Source organism: Ochotona curzoniae, unplaced genomic scaffold, assembly GCF_017591425.1.
Source record: "Ochotona curzoniae isolate NIBS_2020 unplaced genomic scaffold, NIBS_Ocur_1.0 contig_4612, whole genome shotgun sequence".
NCBI classification, from domain to species: Eukaryota; Metazoa; Chordata; class Mammalia; order Lagomorpha; family Ochotonidae; genus Ochotona; species Ochotona curzoniae.
In genome coordinates, this window is record NW_024466343.1 from 4,878,472 (window position 1) to 4,894,771 (window position 16,300).

Sequence of the window (16,300 nt, forward strand, 5' to 3'; positions counted from 1 at the left end):
AGCTCTTGGATCCTGGATTCAGAATAATCTCAGCTTCAGCCATTAAGGCTATTTGGAGAGTGAGGGATAGTTCTCCCTTTTCAAACAAACAAATATTATGAGTCTATGCTGAGAAGTCTTTTCTACAAACAAACTTTCACAGCTTTTTCATAGGCAAATTTTCAGTCATTTCGGTTGATTATCTGACAGAAATGAATTTCCATTTTTTATATATATTGGCAATTGTATTGACTAATCACTGTTTGCCCGCTTCCTTTATTATGATTAAGAAGAAAATGACCCTGAAAAAATGATCTAGGTAGTTCTAATAGCTCTTTTTGAATCTCAGATGTACCTGAACAGCATTCTAGCTTTATCTGTGAATTAAATGGCCCATAAAGGTATGTATGAGTAGATAATCAATTGGTGGAAGCAAATAATTCTACTGAAGCATTGGCTATTTATTTTTGATACAGCTCTTTTAAACAGACTAATTAATTCCCTTTATGGTTTCACACTTGAAAGCATGCAGCATTTTGTTCTTTGTCATTCTTGCATGACATTCCATTTGGCAGTTGGTTTATTTTTAGCCAGACAATCAACATATTTCTCAACCGGACTGTCACTGCACTTGAACTTGGAATTTAGTAAGTTGAAGAACTGCACTGTAGAAAAGAAGCAACTACTGCAAATGGGAAATTATAAATCAAGACCAACTCAAACTTGTACTGGTAATTACCCTTACTTCTTTAAATGTAACATGATGAAATTATAGTCTCAGGTTATTTATAAACTATTAGAACATGTGTTAACCTGTATACAGAGGATAAGAGTGACAGTGTTACAAAGACAATGAAAACCCAGGGTGCTGTCTTTCTGACCAGTGTTTTACAGAATGTCTAATATTTCTCATAAAATACTATTTCAGTTTCTTTACATAATATTATAGAATATTTCTCCTTACAAGTAAATACTGAGATTTTAGGATTGTATGTTAAATATCTAGTACTCAAAAACTCTAACAACCAGGAATTATTGTGCTTAAAATGCAAAAAATCAAATTAAATAAATCAAAAATATTGTTTTATGTAAATATATTATCCAATGCCAAATGGGTTCTTAGATACTATGATTAAATATGATTATATTTCAAATGTAAGCATCTGCAATTTAACCCACCATCAGTAATTTAAGTATTGTAGAATAATGGCAAAATACAGAATAGAAAATGGACATCTAATTACTCGTATGTTGTAATCTGTATATACATGTCACAAAACACAGCTATAATTAATTTCCATTAATTTTTCCTTATTAGATGAATGGAAGAAGAAAGTCAGTGAATCTTATGTTATCATAATGGAAAGATTAGAAGAAGACTTGCAAATCAAGGAAAATGAGCTTGCAGAACTAAGGCATATATTTAGGTAAGTTGTCTAAGTTATTTTTTCAAAATATATAAGTGTTTTGGTCCTGTGGTTGCTAGACATATAATGATCAAAATAAATCCATATCAATACAGATACAGGCCTGTTTTAAATCTTAAAATGTCAGATTATCACTTGACTACTCAGATAGCTGTCACAATGCAAGTATCTCACTTTTTTCATAAGCAACTTGCGTTTTCCTCAAAGAAGTTTACAAAGAAAGAAACATAAGTGCTAGCCCTTTATTGCAGGTTATCGCTGATGTAAAACATCTTTTGTTTGGTTAGATCATTCTTATAAGCCAGGCCGACAACAAAGAGCAAGACTCTCTCCCTAGTCCATAGTAACATATTGGGCACACCATTCTTTTACAACTAGTAGAGTAAGCCCAATTTTGACAAACCTTTGGTCTCTTAATGTTAAATGACTATCTCTTAATAGAGGTCATTCTACCTTCTCAACAATAAAATAACACCATTTGGGATTTGCTTCAGGCTTGATATGATTTTGTTCCATGATGACAAGAGATAAACAATCTGGGACAAAGTCACAACCTTAAAAGACACATAATGCTCAGAAAACAGGGGGCACAATTTTTTGGAGGAATTCAATATAACATTGAGAAACTAGCAGGATTTCGTGCCTGACTGAAACAAAATTTCATGTACGCCAATTAGCCAAGTTTACCTTTAATGTTTTGACTCATGTGATAAACTGCATTTTACTTGAGAAAGAAATTTAAATCAATGACTACATTACATAGTTTATAAAATTTCAGACAGAGTAAGCACATAAATTTTGCATAGCTAAATTAAATGTATAATTTAACTTACATTAAATCCATTAATACAATCTTTATGATTATTCAACAATGTTTAAAAAACAAATAGTTGTTTCTTTCTATTGTAAGGCCCAAAATGCAAGAACTGAAGAGACTGTCTTGATGAGATGCTTCTGACTTCAGGAAATGGTATTATACTCATATGTATGAAAACATTTGAAATTCCTGAGGAAATATATGTGAATTATATTTTCATAAGTGAGATTTCTGCAACTATATTTATTTTGTTGAAAAAGAGACACAAACATAAAGTTTAATCATAAACCCCAAAGGTTTTTTATAGGCTGAGAGAAATGAAATTACATTGAAGATTTTCTTCAGTTTTATAGTCAGTGATTCATATATTTGTTATTATATTTTAATTTAGTGAGAATTGTGAATATATGTCAAAACAGAATGATTCACCTGAGATATGTTTTTTCCCTATTTCACATCAAAAACTCCCAGTTTTTTTGACAGCTCCTACTATAATCTGTTTTTCCTACATTTCCATTGTATGTAATGAACGAGGCATTTTTGCTAATTAGTACTAGGAATGATGGGCAGAGATTAGTGTCAGACAGAGTACTTGCCAAAATATGCTGAGTGCCATCCATATTAGGGAGTTTTTCTGGATATATCAAATATAAAACAGTATTTAATCTTTCTCATTGTCAAGTGTGGTGGCTAATAATATTAGTGGATGATAGACTAGAGATTAAAGACAAGTCAATATGACTTGTCAGGACTATGCCATCATGAAAAGCTGAAATGTGATCTGTAGGAAAATCTGACTTCCTTGACCTCTCCCTAATATATTGTGCATCTTGATTCAGGAGTTCACAATATGGTTTTTGGGAAGAGTAGCATATGCAAAGCTGAATTCAGAGTACAGATGATGTAGATAGAGCTGCTAGGCAGAAAGAAAAGAACAATAGTTTTCAGGTGAAGAGGGATTATCCTGTGCATTTATTCATCCATTTTTGAAAACTCTTCTAGATAAAAGGCAGGAAAGTGAATGCAAGAACAGATGAGTACCATGGAAACTTACAGGAAAGCAAGGAAAAGCAATGACCATGTTGTCTAAATTGCAAACTGCCACAGCAGATATTTGCAAAATGATATTAATTTAATGCTGAATAAAGAGCCAATGCATATTAGGTATTGAATAATTTGAGGTTTCCATAATCATGATTAGTTGGATCAAGAGAGACAGCACAGAAGGCAGAAGACATTTTTATGGAGTACTACTTACAGTGATTTGTCGAAAGTTAGCAAATGAGAAAGCTAAAATGTTTTTCTACAGAGAAAATACAGAATGTTTTAAAAATACAGAATGTTGGGATTCAGTTTGCTATCAAAATCTGAAATACAAGTACAGCTTTTTAGATATTGTGATTGAAATTGATTAAAGGAACTTTGAAGTTGGAGCATTAGAGATTCATCAAAATGGTTGTCAAATTTCCTGTGACTTTGTGGAATAGGAAGCCTTCTGCTGAATGAAGCCACTAAGAAAGCCACAAAAATGTCCTAGAAGGCAAAAGTGAGAAATACGAAGCTGAGGTGAGGATTGCCAAAGTCTGGACCCAGGTTCCTTCAAAGGTTAATATTTTCTGTGTTCAGGTAGCCTGCAGTATTGCTAAATTTTCAGAATCCATGGCTCCACCCCATATTAAATGAATCAGATTCCCTGAGGATTTCCAGAAACAAGAATTGGTAACAACTTCCCCAGGTAGTACTTACACATAATAAAAATGATACTTCAGCTGAAGTTTGAAAACTACACTTCTGGAAAGATACCCAAATTGCACTGAGAGCTCTCTGCCTGAGATGTTATTGAAGGGATGAGAGGTGTGAGAACAGAAGAGCAACTGCTCTGATCTGCAGAGAGCCAAGAGAGCACCAGGGAGAGCAGGCAGCTTTGCCTGACTCCATCAGGGCAGAGCACTAGCTGGAGGAAAGTCAAGTGTTTCTAGGGCAGAATTCTGAAAATTTTATTTTCTTTCAAATAAAGCAAAAGATGATAAGGTATGATATAGTATGTTGAGAATATAAATTTCTTACTCACTGTCTTGTCCAAAAAAATTGAAGAATGCTTGGGAAGATAAAAAATCATTTTATATAAAACCACATTTGGATATCAAGGGAATTTTTAGTTCTAAAATAGATGTGGAATCACTTTATTTCTCATACTTAATCCGTGTTTTGTATAATGTAAACAGTGCTTCTATGATGGACAACTATGTTACACTACCTGTAACCAGCCTTTCTCTTAGCAGGAAGCTAGCAAGTAAACCATGTACAAAGTCCATTAACTCCACAGTTAGAAATGGAGGATCACCAGTGTAAATACAAATGTTAACTGCTTTTACATTTGCATCAACTGAGAAATTCCTTTATAGCATCCCTTGCAGATGCTAATTTAGTTTATTAGAAGAGATTTTTCCGACACATAACGCACACATGCTCTGCCAGCACAAATATATAAACTTCCTGGCATAAATTTTATATATGGCATAATAAACAACAATATAGTGCCAATCTTCTTTCAGATAAAAACCAAGCTATGTTCTGCTTATGTAAATATATAGCAGCTTTATAGTGAGTAGTTGAGAAGGAGAGAAAAGGAAATAGAATATACCTTAATATTCTACTGTCAAGTTGTGTTTACTCCTAACTTTGAGATTTTTTTCCCTGTTTTTTTTTCTTTATTTTGACAATCTTCACATAGTTTATTGGGGCACAAAGGTTCAAGAGTTATACGAAAGTAGGTAAGTCTATTATTTCCACATTGTTTTTTTCTTGTATCTGGGGTAAAGCAGGAGATAAAGGGAGAAGCCCCACCCAGACTCCCACCCATCCCAGATCCCCGAGGTTCTTGCTCAAGTGGTTTTGATAGTTCAACAGTTATGAATTGCTGCTAATCTTGCCATTCCAAGCATGTTGAGGTCACTGCAGAATCCATTGATTGACATACTCCACCTTAGGGTCTCCGTTTGCCCAGTTTTTCACTGCCAACATATGGCTGGGGTAGTTGATCGATTTGTTCTGTCCTCTGTTGTGATGCCAGGCATCCTCTGCAGATTCCAACAGACTGCCATATCCTCCATGTGCACCTGGTTATGCTCTCCATTTGCCAGAGGAAAGACAAAGATGTAGAAAGTGCTGTTACGTGGATATAAGTGATATGCAGATAGAGCAGAAAGGAGCCATATTCAGACCAGAACGCAGCCCCCACTCCAGCAGTGGGAGGGAGAAAGGGAGGGATGAAGGGGAATAGAAGGCATGAGGAAAGCCAGGGATAATGCATTAAAATCCCACTTTGGGGATTATCTTCTCCTTTCTGCTACATCTGCATGTTATATATATCCGTATAACAGCACTTCCTATATTGTGTTATCTTCATCTTTCTACATGTTTGTCTTTCCTCTAGTCAATGGAGCTTCTTTTTTTTTTAAAGGTATTTAAAAATGTAAAAAGCAGAGTGATGGAGACAGGAGAAAGAGAGAGGGAGAAAAAGAGAGAAAGAGAGAGGAGAGAGACACACAAAGGGCTGACAGTTGCTGAAGGGAGAGAGCCCCTCCATATTCTGGATTACTCCCCACATGACAAATAGCCAGGTCTGGGCAAGACCAAATCCTGGGAGTCTGGAACTACATCCTGATATCCCATGTGGTTGATAGATACTCAAACAATGGGGCCATCAGCCTTTGCCTTTCCTAACAGAGAAGCTGGATCCAGGTGCAGAGCAGGTGGTATAAAAACCAACATTCCAGGATGAAATGCCAAGTTTGCAAGTAGCAGCTTAACCCACCACATCACAATGCCAGTATCAAAAAGCAATCTTTTTTGTTGTTTTAATATACTTCTATTTATTTTTCAATGCTAATTTGTATGGATTCAAAAGGAATGTCATAGATTATTGCTTGCTCTGTGCTAGGAATACTAAAGTGCTTCAGCCCGGTTTCTGGCATGTGGTAAAATATGAAAGCATAACAAAAATAACAAAAACTGATTGTTATTGCATATAATAATCTTCTGAGGAGAGTATTACATTTAACATTATATTCTTGAAGAGAATGAGTCTAATGGAATGAGGTGACAAGCTGTCTCTGGTTACTCTGGAGTTATGCTTATCTTTCTTTGACTGCAGAATGTATAATGTTTTTGATCCAGACCCTCACACTGCAAGAGGGGAGGCACATATGAATTAGAATTTTCTTTGGAAAGTTTTCATTTGCCTCATTTTACTCCACAGTTCTGCCACGTACTTTGTTAGAACTGTTTTCCACGCTCCCAAGTGATTCATGTAACCATTCCATAATCCTTGACAAACATTTGAGTAATATGGTCCACATGAGACTTGGAAGTCTTCTAATTGTTTCATATATTTTTACATAAGAAATTTTAGAACTTTTGTTCTGCTAGTTTCATTTTCAAAGTTAGTTTTATTTCCTTAATCTTAGGAATAAAAACTTGAAACTCCATGAGGAGATTCCATTGAAATCATAATCTTTAATGCCATGACTTACAACATAATCCAAAATCAATCTGCTTTATCTTATTCTAAATCTCTTTTAGCATTGAGTAGGTGTATCTTAGTCAATAATGATGACATATTACTTTGAAAAAATGATTAGAATTAATAGATATACAAAAATTCTCACCCCACTACAAAAATAACAGCAAAGTAGGCATCAACAGCTGCAGTAAGACCTCCAACAAAAGGTTAAAGGCTTTAAGGTTTGGCTTTAAGGCAACATAGCATAGCATCGGCTGTTGCGCTCACTTGGGGAGTGAATCATCGGACGGAAGATCTTCCTCTCTGTCTCTCCTCTCTGTGTATCTGCCTTTCCAATAAAAATAAAATAAAAAAATAAATCTTAAAAAACCATAGTTCTCTAATGTTTCTCTTATTTGTCCAAGTTAACAAGCTTTGAGTAATAATTTTGCAAGAATATTTTGTAAAGTTTTTGTGAAGTATCGTAACATCAGTTACTTCCTTTATCTCCCACCTTTCTCCCTCCCTCTCCTCTGCTTGTCTCTCGTTATTTCTCTTTTTTCACTGTCTAAATTTCACTAGCCCTCTTATATTGCAATTTTGCCTTCTCTGTCTTCCTATATCGTCTCCATTTTCCGTTCTCCTTCGCTATCCCCTTGAACTTTCTGAAAATCTGTTCACAGATTTAAAAGTTTTTGAAGTAAAGCAGAAACAAAAAAGACTATAATCTTCTTGGTCTTTCCCCAAATTTCAGCCAATACATTATGTTTTAAAGTACCTGTCTATGACTATTTTGGGTAGAAATTTATTGCTTTGGCAAATAGTTCAAATGTTACCTGTGATTATGTCAGATGTCTTCCTGAAAGGATGAGGTCAAGAGAAGAAATTTAATTGGATTGCAAAACTGCACACTTTTCTTAGGTAAAAGTTAAAGGCTAAGAAAAGAGTTCATTATGCTATACCACAAAAACGAAAGTAACTTTTGCATAGAGAGCTACCATTTTTAATGATTAAGGACAGAATATACTATTAGAAATGTATTCATAATGGTGGTTTCATTTTAATTAGAAACCTCATCCATGCCCCAGCAAGCACTATGAACTCATTAGGATATGTTAGGTTACAGTATGGCTTGGCAGGTGATGAAAAATGCAAGGGAAATTAAAAAATAAATTAGGCTGAGAGTATTAGAATACATAAGTGATGTTCAATTGGCAATGAATTTGACATATACAGTTACTTTAAAAGAGGCAAAAGCAGAGAAAATGAAATTTCTCTCCTAGGAATGATTGCTTTAAAATCTTGAATATTTTAATTGCACGCATCAAAACAGAAACATTTGACTAGAAGTTAATGGGAAATGAGAATTAGGATTCAAAGATAGCCCCCAAAGTAACTCTCATTAAAAAATTTACATTCCAGTTATTAAAGTTAAGCCAAAAATGTACAAGTAAAATCACACTTGACTGCCAAGTATTGAAGAAGTCTATTCTCTGTTGATTCATTTTGTTGATATTAATAGAAGTTTCATGAGTTCGAGTAGAGCATAATTCAAAAGACGCACAAAAGCAAGGAGCAGCAGCCCAGGTTCAAGTAAACAACATTTGGACACGATGCTGAGTCACTTTGAAATGATTAATTGTGGCTCAAGATTCAGTGAACTAATGAATAATTGTTGCGTAAAAAACCACTAGTCCAATGCTATTGTTCATTTTGCTAAGGTGAACAGCAAACATTCATTTACCGTTATTCTTTTGCTAACAAAATAAAATAACGGATTGTGGCATCTAGTACTTTCTGTTGATTCAATGTTTGCTTTGCAAAACGCATTGTCATTAGAAATGAAGACTAATACCACAGTGAATTGCAGGATCTATCTGGTATGTATATTGCTAGGACCAGTATAATTAAAGAACACAGGAATTGATGAATAGTTTGTATCAAGGAGGCTATTGAAAACAATCTGCAATAAGCATTAAAAACAGATGTATTAAAAGACACATTATAGATGGTCAGAGGACTCCTGCCCAGTTTACTGAATGGATCAGCAAATAACAAAGCAATTGACTCTACCTTCTCAAGCAAAATGATTCTCAACTGTTATGTCCCTTTCAGTTTTCCACTCTTTGAGTATCTCTACTCTTGAAAATGCTTGAAATTGTCAACAAAATACTCAACCTGAACTCCAACACTTTGAGTCCAGTAATTTCTCCTGAATCCCTATTGCATAGTTAAGAGCTCAATGCTCATTTTGAAAACATGTAGAGATAAATCCTTTCCTAAAATTAGGATGGCAGATCACTTTGAGGAATAGCTACAAAACTGATTTTGAATTTAAGGAAGTTTAACGAATTTTCAAATGTGAAAGTTTGTAGGTCACACTTGGTTTGAAAATTGTGCTGATATTCTTTCATACTTCAAAGAGAAATTGTGCATTTGCATTGACATTATTGGTAATAGAACAGTACAGAAATCAACGATGGGTTATGTATCATATGACAGTTACTCTAATAGGCTCGTATCCTCATTTATTCCTCAAAACCGCACACTTAATATTGAAGAAACTGAAATTTTGAGGGCATTGAATAACTTGCTCACATTCGGGGGAAAAAATAAAAGCACAAGTGGTGCAGGATTTGGATCCTGGTGTAACTACAAGGTTTTGAGGAAAACTCACATTGCTGAAGTGACTTTCTTTGGAGCATTACAACATAGCAAATATTACTATATATCATTATTAGAGGTATATTTATCAAAAAGTTGTCTCAAGAGCTTATTGTTACAATGCGATTCCTTGTTTTCTTCTTACATAAACTAAGAAATGTATTAGTATTTACTCAAAAGAAAGTACACCCTTTCACTGTTTTGCTTTTAGTTTGCAAGTTATTTAGATACTTTCATCAATAAAGACCTCCTTCTCCTCTTCCATTCGAACACTTACTTTTTTTTTCTGTTCAACCATCACATTCTGTGTTTCACTTTCTGGTTAATACTGTATGGCTTCAAGAATTTTAAATAAATTTAGGAGTAATGTTATAATTAAAAAAAATCTGTACTGCTTTCAATTTGGTGTTAAGAAGGCACTTAATCTCATTTTTAAGCAATGACATTTTCATAACAAATTCCTTTTCATTATTCTTTGAGCTAGGAGAAAGTGCTGATAAAAAAGAAATAAACTCAAACCTATTTTTATGAAATCCAAATCCTGCTATATCAGATTATCATAATTTATAAATCCCTGGGGTTTGTCATAGTTCTACATAATGTCTTCCAAATTCAGGTGAGATGTTAACCTGATTATGAAAAACATGTCTGTGGGCTTTGCTGCAAAACATGTAGAAGCAAGAAGAGTAGGAAAGTGGTAAAATTCTGGAATATTCTCATGCCTCTTTAAACAAACCACTAGGTTTGCCATTGCTAATGAAGGTGTTTCACTGAGGCCCGTCTGTGCTGCTATATTAGAAGCTTTCCTTTTAGCAGCACCCTGGACAATAACACTTTTTTGTTGTTGTTCTATTTTAAAATCTCAATAGCCTTTGATGTGTTTCACTGGATGTCTTGATGATAATATTCTGAATTTAGAACTTTCTAGTGTAGGTACTTTACAAATGATAAGAGTCCTTCGCTCAGTCACCAAAGATTAAGCTATCTCACTAAAGCTGCTGGAGATTTAAATGGGCAGGAGGTAGCTTGAAACTGACCTGGGAGGCCAAGGATATGATCTCATATCCTGTGAAAAAGTCCTGGGAGTACCAAGGACATTAAGAGGTAGAGAATTTTCGCTTCCCTTTCCTTTTGAAAGGCTACCTGAAGCTCCCCAGGGCCCTCCTTGGGCAACAGTCTTTGTTCAGAGTAAGGCAAGGATTTCATTAATGGAATCACTCCCTTTCTCACCTGGGACTGTATCACAGTACCCTACCAGAGTTTAGCCCTGCTTTATCTGTGAAATCTGACCCAGCCACAGTACAAGAAAACTGCTTCAGGCAGAACTTGTAATACTTTGGGATTATATTCCTTTCCTCAACTTTTATCAAACACAGCACAACCTTTTCTCTTTCTTTCTTGTTTTCTTTCATACCTCTTTTTGGAAAGATATTCCTGAATTTCACCATTGATACTATTTAAATTTTTGAGTGAGAACAATGAATTTATTATCAGATGTCTATGTTTCATACTTACACATGGGTTTTATACATCACAAAAGCATGGATAGTTCTAATTAACCATGGAACACAGCACTCAGTATGCAAATCGTTAAACTCAATCTCTCAAATATTTAGCATTATTTCTATTAATTTTAATTCTTTGTACAGTGGATCCAGAATTCTTTCCAAAAGCAACAAGGAATCATAAAACTATTTTTTGAATTTATAGTAATAGAATGTTCTTTTGTAATTTTAAGATGAAAGACAGTAAATACTGAAAGATGAATTTTGTGATCATTTGTAAAAATACTTTTCAGCTCTGATGAAGCCTTCAGTGAAGTCAATTTAAATTACCGTACTGAAAATGGGCTCTCTCTACTTCACTTATGTTGCATTTGTGGAGGTGAGTACTTGAAACTTGATATGTCTAAACTGATCATATATATACATACATTCTAAACTGATCATATATATGAATGTATGTATATATATGAATGTATGTATATATATGAATGTATGTATATATATGATCACTTATTTGTTCTACATAATAACCAACAAGAAAATTCTATTGCTAAACTATTTTCTTTGCCTTTGCTCCAATCTTCAATTGAGGCAATAACTACAAGGCAAATATTTCCATTGATGGGTCTTTGCCCTAAACCTAGTTACTTGTTTGTTTGAAAACCAGAACACATTTGTTCTTTTCAGTACTGGACATATTAATCAGAAATTAAGTTACGTTCAAAAGCACTTAAGTCACCCCCCAGATATCTTCAAGCAATTACTTCATATTACAAATATTACTTCATATTGCTTCATTTTGCAAAAATTACAAATTGTTATAAAAATTACAGATATCACAATTACTCATAATACACAGCAAGTGTCTGTATAGTCATAAATGCCAAAGATAAAATCTAACCAAGTGAAGCTTTAGAGTTAATTTTGCCTGATATTTTATTTTTCCTTGTATATTAATGTGTTCCAAGCATCTACTAAAATGTCTAGTTGTTAGGAGCCACTCCGTGATTTACTAACTTAGCAAATATCAACTTAATTTTTATTTTCTTAGTGCAAATAAATATATTGGAATCAATTTTCTTGACAGAACATTAATTTACAAGTATCCTAAACATAGGCTTTCACTGCTGCTTCCAAACAAACTAAACAAACTCTAATTAGTAGATTTTCTGTTCAAACTTGAACAAGTCTTCCCAACCTTTGTCATAGCCTTTGTATTGGTTTGATCTACATAAGGGCTGCACGTTTTGAAGAATCTGCTACAACTGGTAGTGTGGTAAAGGATTTATTTCATGTTTTTATGTTTGAAACCGCGCCGGGGATAACAGCACTAACCTAAAAATTGTAAGATGAATGCTTCAAAATATATTGCGATAATATAAAATTTTTAAGGTGTAATAGAAATGTTCTCTGTTAAGTTTCACTTCAAGTAAGTAGAGTATGCCACAAGCAGTCTGTGAACAGCAGCCTGATATTTTGTTATTGTAAATATGGAATGTATTGTTAAGTTGCAGAAAAATGTGAAAGATATTTACCTGTCTGACATGATTTAGCATTCCGAAATTTTTCTTTCAAAGGCAACAAGTCACATATTCGAACTCTTATGTTAAAAGGACTCCGCCCATCTCGACTGACAAGAAATGGATTTACAGCCTTGCACTTGGCAGTTTATAAGGTATAGCATTTTACTTCTCAGCTACCCCAAGTAGGAATCAACAGTGATTGGCATCTTTAGGTGTTTTCATGTTTTTCAAATAGTAATAAAGGAAAACTTTCAAAGTGAACATGGTCACATAATCTTTGTAATTCTTGTCATGTGTAGTTCATTTCACTCTCAGAGGAACTGTGTAGGTTAATAAAATTATTACCCCAAGTTTTCATGATTAGTCACTCGTTAGTGTATTAGTTGAGGTGGCCTTGTTGCCTCATCAGAGTACTTCAACTAGACACCAGGCTGCCTCTGCACAAAGAAAGTTGATTTCATGTTTAAGGAAGAAAGAAGCATGTGCCCTTTTATGTGATTTTTCTTTAATGAAAATCTCTCCAACACTGCCTTTAGTGTCCTTCTTTATATTCTACCTTTGTTTCAGTTGTCTAATTCTGTACATTGGATCCTGGTCTTAAACTATAGTACCCGAGAGAAGAGCTAATGTAAAAATAGATCTGATAAACATGGTTACTGGATGTTGGGGTTGATCATTGATGTTGCCATAAACACAGATTTATGGAAATATGGATTATATAATTATGTAACTCACTCATTCCCTAATGATAACAGATGCTAGTTACTCTATATTCATGGCTGAATGTAGTAAGTGAACTTGTTAGGCCATTAAAATAATGTTATGAGGTATATTTTATAGAAAAAGCATGGGAGATTAAAGCTAGATGCATACTTAATATACAGTGATTAGAATTAAGTACAGTTGGCTCAGAACTCCTAGACTCATGATTATATTGCATATTTTGTTTGTTTTCAATTTATGTGAGTTTGTGACAGGCTTTTATTTTAGTCTTTTGATAAGATTTATTTATTTATTTGAAAGTTAGAGTTGCAGGAAAAGAGAGAGAGATAATCTTCAATATTCTCTTTTCTGGTTCACTCCCAAGCAATGGGCGCAGCTAGACTAGCTGTTCTAAAACCAGGAGCCTGGAGATTTTTGCAGGTGCAGGGACTTCTGCTGTTCTCCCAGGGGTTTTGGAAGAGATCTGCATGAGAACTGAAGCAACCACAAGTTCAACTGGCACCCAGAGGAGAAGCCTTTACTGCAGGGGGTGGCTTTACTGACTATGCCACGGCACATTTATTTCAGTGTTACTGTCCATGCATGTGAGAGAGTCACAGGTGTTTTCTTGGTTCAGATCCCTCTGTTCTACATGCCTCCCCAGTCTTCTCAAAATTCATTGGGAAATAAGGCCACAATTTCCCATGATTCACAATAATATATTAGTACGACTCAGTGAAAATATGAGATGCTCAGTGAATAACACTCAGTCAATTCTGATTCCTATGGAAGGAAGCCAGAATTAAATAATAAATTGGTTTTTTAACACCTGACCAGCAGCCCGCTAAACTCATATGCAGGCTGAGTTCAGGGTATAGCAGGCAGCATTTGAATCTAGCTCGTCTTATAAAGCTATGATGTGAAAGTGGACTGGCTCCAAGGAATAGTAAGCCAGTGATGGACAGTCCAATCGGCATGTGAAACTATGACTTCTGATTAGTAAAATCTACTGTGTCAGTTCACTTGACTGAGATCTAACATGAGATAGATAATGGATTCTGAATGATTGGTGCCACAAATGTTAGACAGTATATTTCTTCCTTTTCTGTTTATAAAAGCCCAAATTTTATTTTTAGAGTTCCCTTTGCTCTCTCTCTCTCTCTCTCATTTATGTTTTTTATTGGAAAGTCGTATTGGAAGTTTTTCCCTGTAATGGTTCATTCACCAGGTGGCAGCAAAGGCCAGAACCAATTCGAAGCCAGGATCCAGGAGCTTCTTAAGGGTTTCCCACATGGGTCCAGGGTCCCAAGGCCTTGGGCCACTCTCTACTGCTTTCCTGGGCCACAGGAAGGGAGCTGGATGGGAAGTGCAGCAGCCAGGATACAAACCAGTGACCATACGAATCACTGTGCATGCCAGGTGAGGACTTTAGCTACAGGGCTACTGTGCTGGACCCTGTTTGCACTTATTGTATATAATACAGAAGGGTACTTGTGCTGTAACTCTTTCATAGCAAGTTTAAATACATAGATTATTGGGAAAGACAGCAAAAATTCTTTAAAAATCACAATAAAATGCATAACTACTGTGTTCATCTATTAATAATGGTGAAAATCGAGTTACCATTTTACCCTAAATTCACAGAAATATAACATAGCTATTTATTACCATTCAATAAATCTGGTTCTAATTATCCCTTGGTGGGACTGCTATAATAAAGACATAATGTATAGTGGAATCCCAGTTTCTTTATCCTTACAGTTATAATATTATTTAAATTTAGCAAAATCCCCCAAATTGTGTAAGTATTGTGTAACTTCTATAAGCACCTGATTCAGATTCACTGTTTACATATTATCTCAGTTTCATTGTTACTTTCCTTTTCTGAACTATTTGGTAGTGAATTGGGAGAAACTATGTTCTCTTGTCATTTGTTGTCAACCTTTCTTTAAATATTGCTATTGAACCTAATTTTGCTCCTAACATAAATAAAATGAATAAAATAATATTGACACCTCACTATTGGTTACATCAATAACTACCCCTGTATTGCAGCTACTTTCCCAGGTTATGAGCAGAGAGTATGATCGGAAATGGAGCAGCTGGGACTAGAACAGGCACTCAGGGGATGCTTGCATATGAGCAGAGGATTAGCTCGCTACCCGACAGCAATCAGCTAATAAATGCCTTGCCAATAAATGCTCTTCTGATTATAAAATAAATCCTCAACACATTTCACCCCACTGCCTATTATTATTGACTGTTTTTGGAAAATATATGTGTTGTTTCATTTGACAATCTCAACAAATCACTAAATTTTTCATTATGTTGGCTTTCTTCCTCCATGGTCTTCAAATCTGGTTATTTGTATTTGCTTTAATTCAAGTTCAAAGGCCACTTCTCCACTTTCTATTGTTTGGTACTGTTTCATTGGCAAATTGTACACTTCCTTATGTCTAGTTTTCATTTCTGTGGCGTATATTTGAGTTTAGTATATAATTTCAGGCTCTTTGATAACTCATATGTGCATTTTTTGGATTTTTAAAAGTAGAATTATGTTGGAAATTTGGTATGCAAAAATTACAAACTACAAATAGAAGAAAGAAAAATGACATCTGTCCCATTACTGGTTGCTTCTTAAACTAGTAACAAATAAGAGGTTACTTCAAAAGTTCATAGAAAATGAAGTTGAAAGACAATTTAATTGATGCAAAAATATTTTTAAATACGCAGACATTTTTTACATAATCTGAATTTTTCATGAATTTTTTCAGGAGCTCCTTCATATGATTTTTCATAAGAGTCCTTTAAATATATCTGCCAATTTTATAAAAGTTGATTCAGTTAAAATTTGACATTAAGATGTATAACTCCACTTAATTTGGCTCTCATGATCTGTATCATATTTCTGTGCAATAAAAATATTTTAAAAAATAAGAAGGAAAGATGATTTTCGGCCCACACTATTCAGAATTCCAATATTTATTTATTTATTATTTTATTATTATATGTGATATATGACTAACTGATAAATGAACTGTGACCACCAATATCAATTATATTTTAAATATTATAAACTACATATTTTATAAATAAATATAAAAGAATATCTGATAATTCTCTTGCATATGATGAATCTTCTTTAAAGTTTTCTGTCATATTTACATTTCTTTTTAGAA

General features: G+C 34.3%; 1 protein-coding gene across 1 annotated transcript in view; it reads left to right on the forward strand.

Annotated features, from left to right (window-relative positions):
* The first annotated feature begins 547 nt into the window (after nt 1–547).
* The window catches only part of LOC121161044 (serine/threonine-protein kinase TNNI3K), a 265,903-nt gene continuing 250,150 nt past the window's right edge, over nt 548–16,300 (forward strand). Inside the window, exons 1-4 of the mRNA XM_040987283.1 lie at nt 548–710; nt 1,298–1,406; nt 11,190–11,275; nt 12,474–12,571. Of these exons, the coding sequence (XP_040843217.1) occupies nt 671–710; nt 1,298–1,406; nt 11,190–11,275; nt 12,474–12,571 (333 nt within the window). The 5' untranslated portion in view covers nt 548–670. The remainder of the gene's footprint in view (nt 711–1,297; nt 1,407–11,189; nt 11,276–12,473; nt 12,572–16,300) is intronic.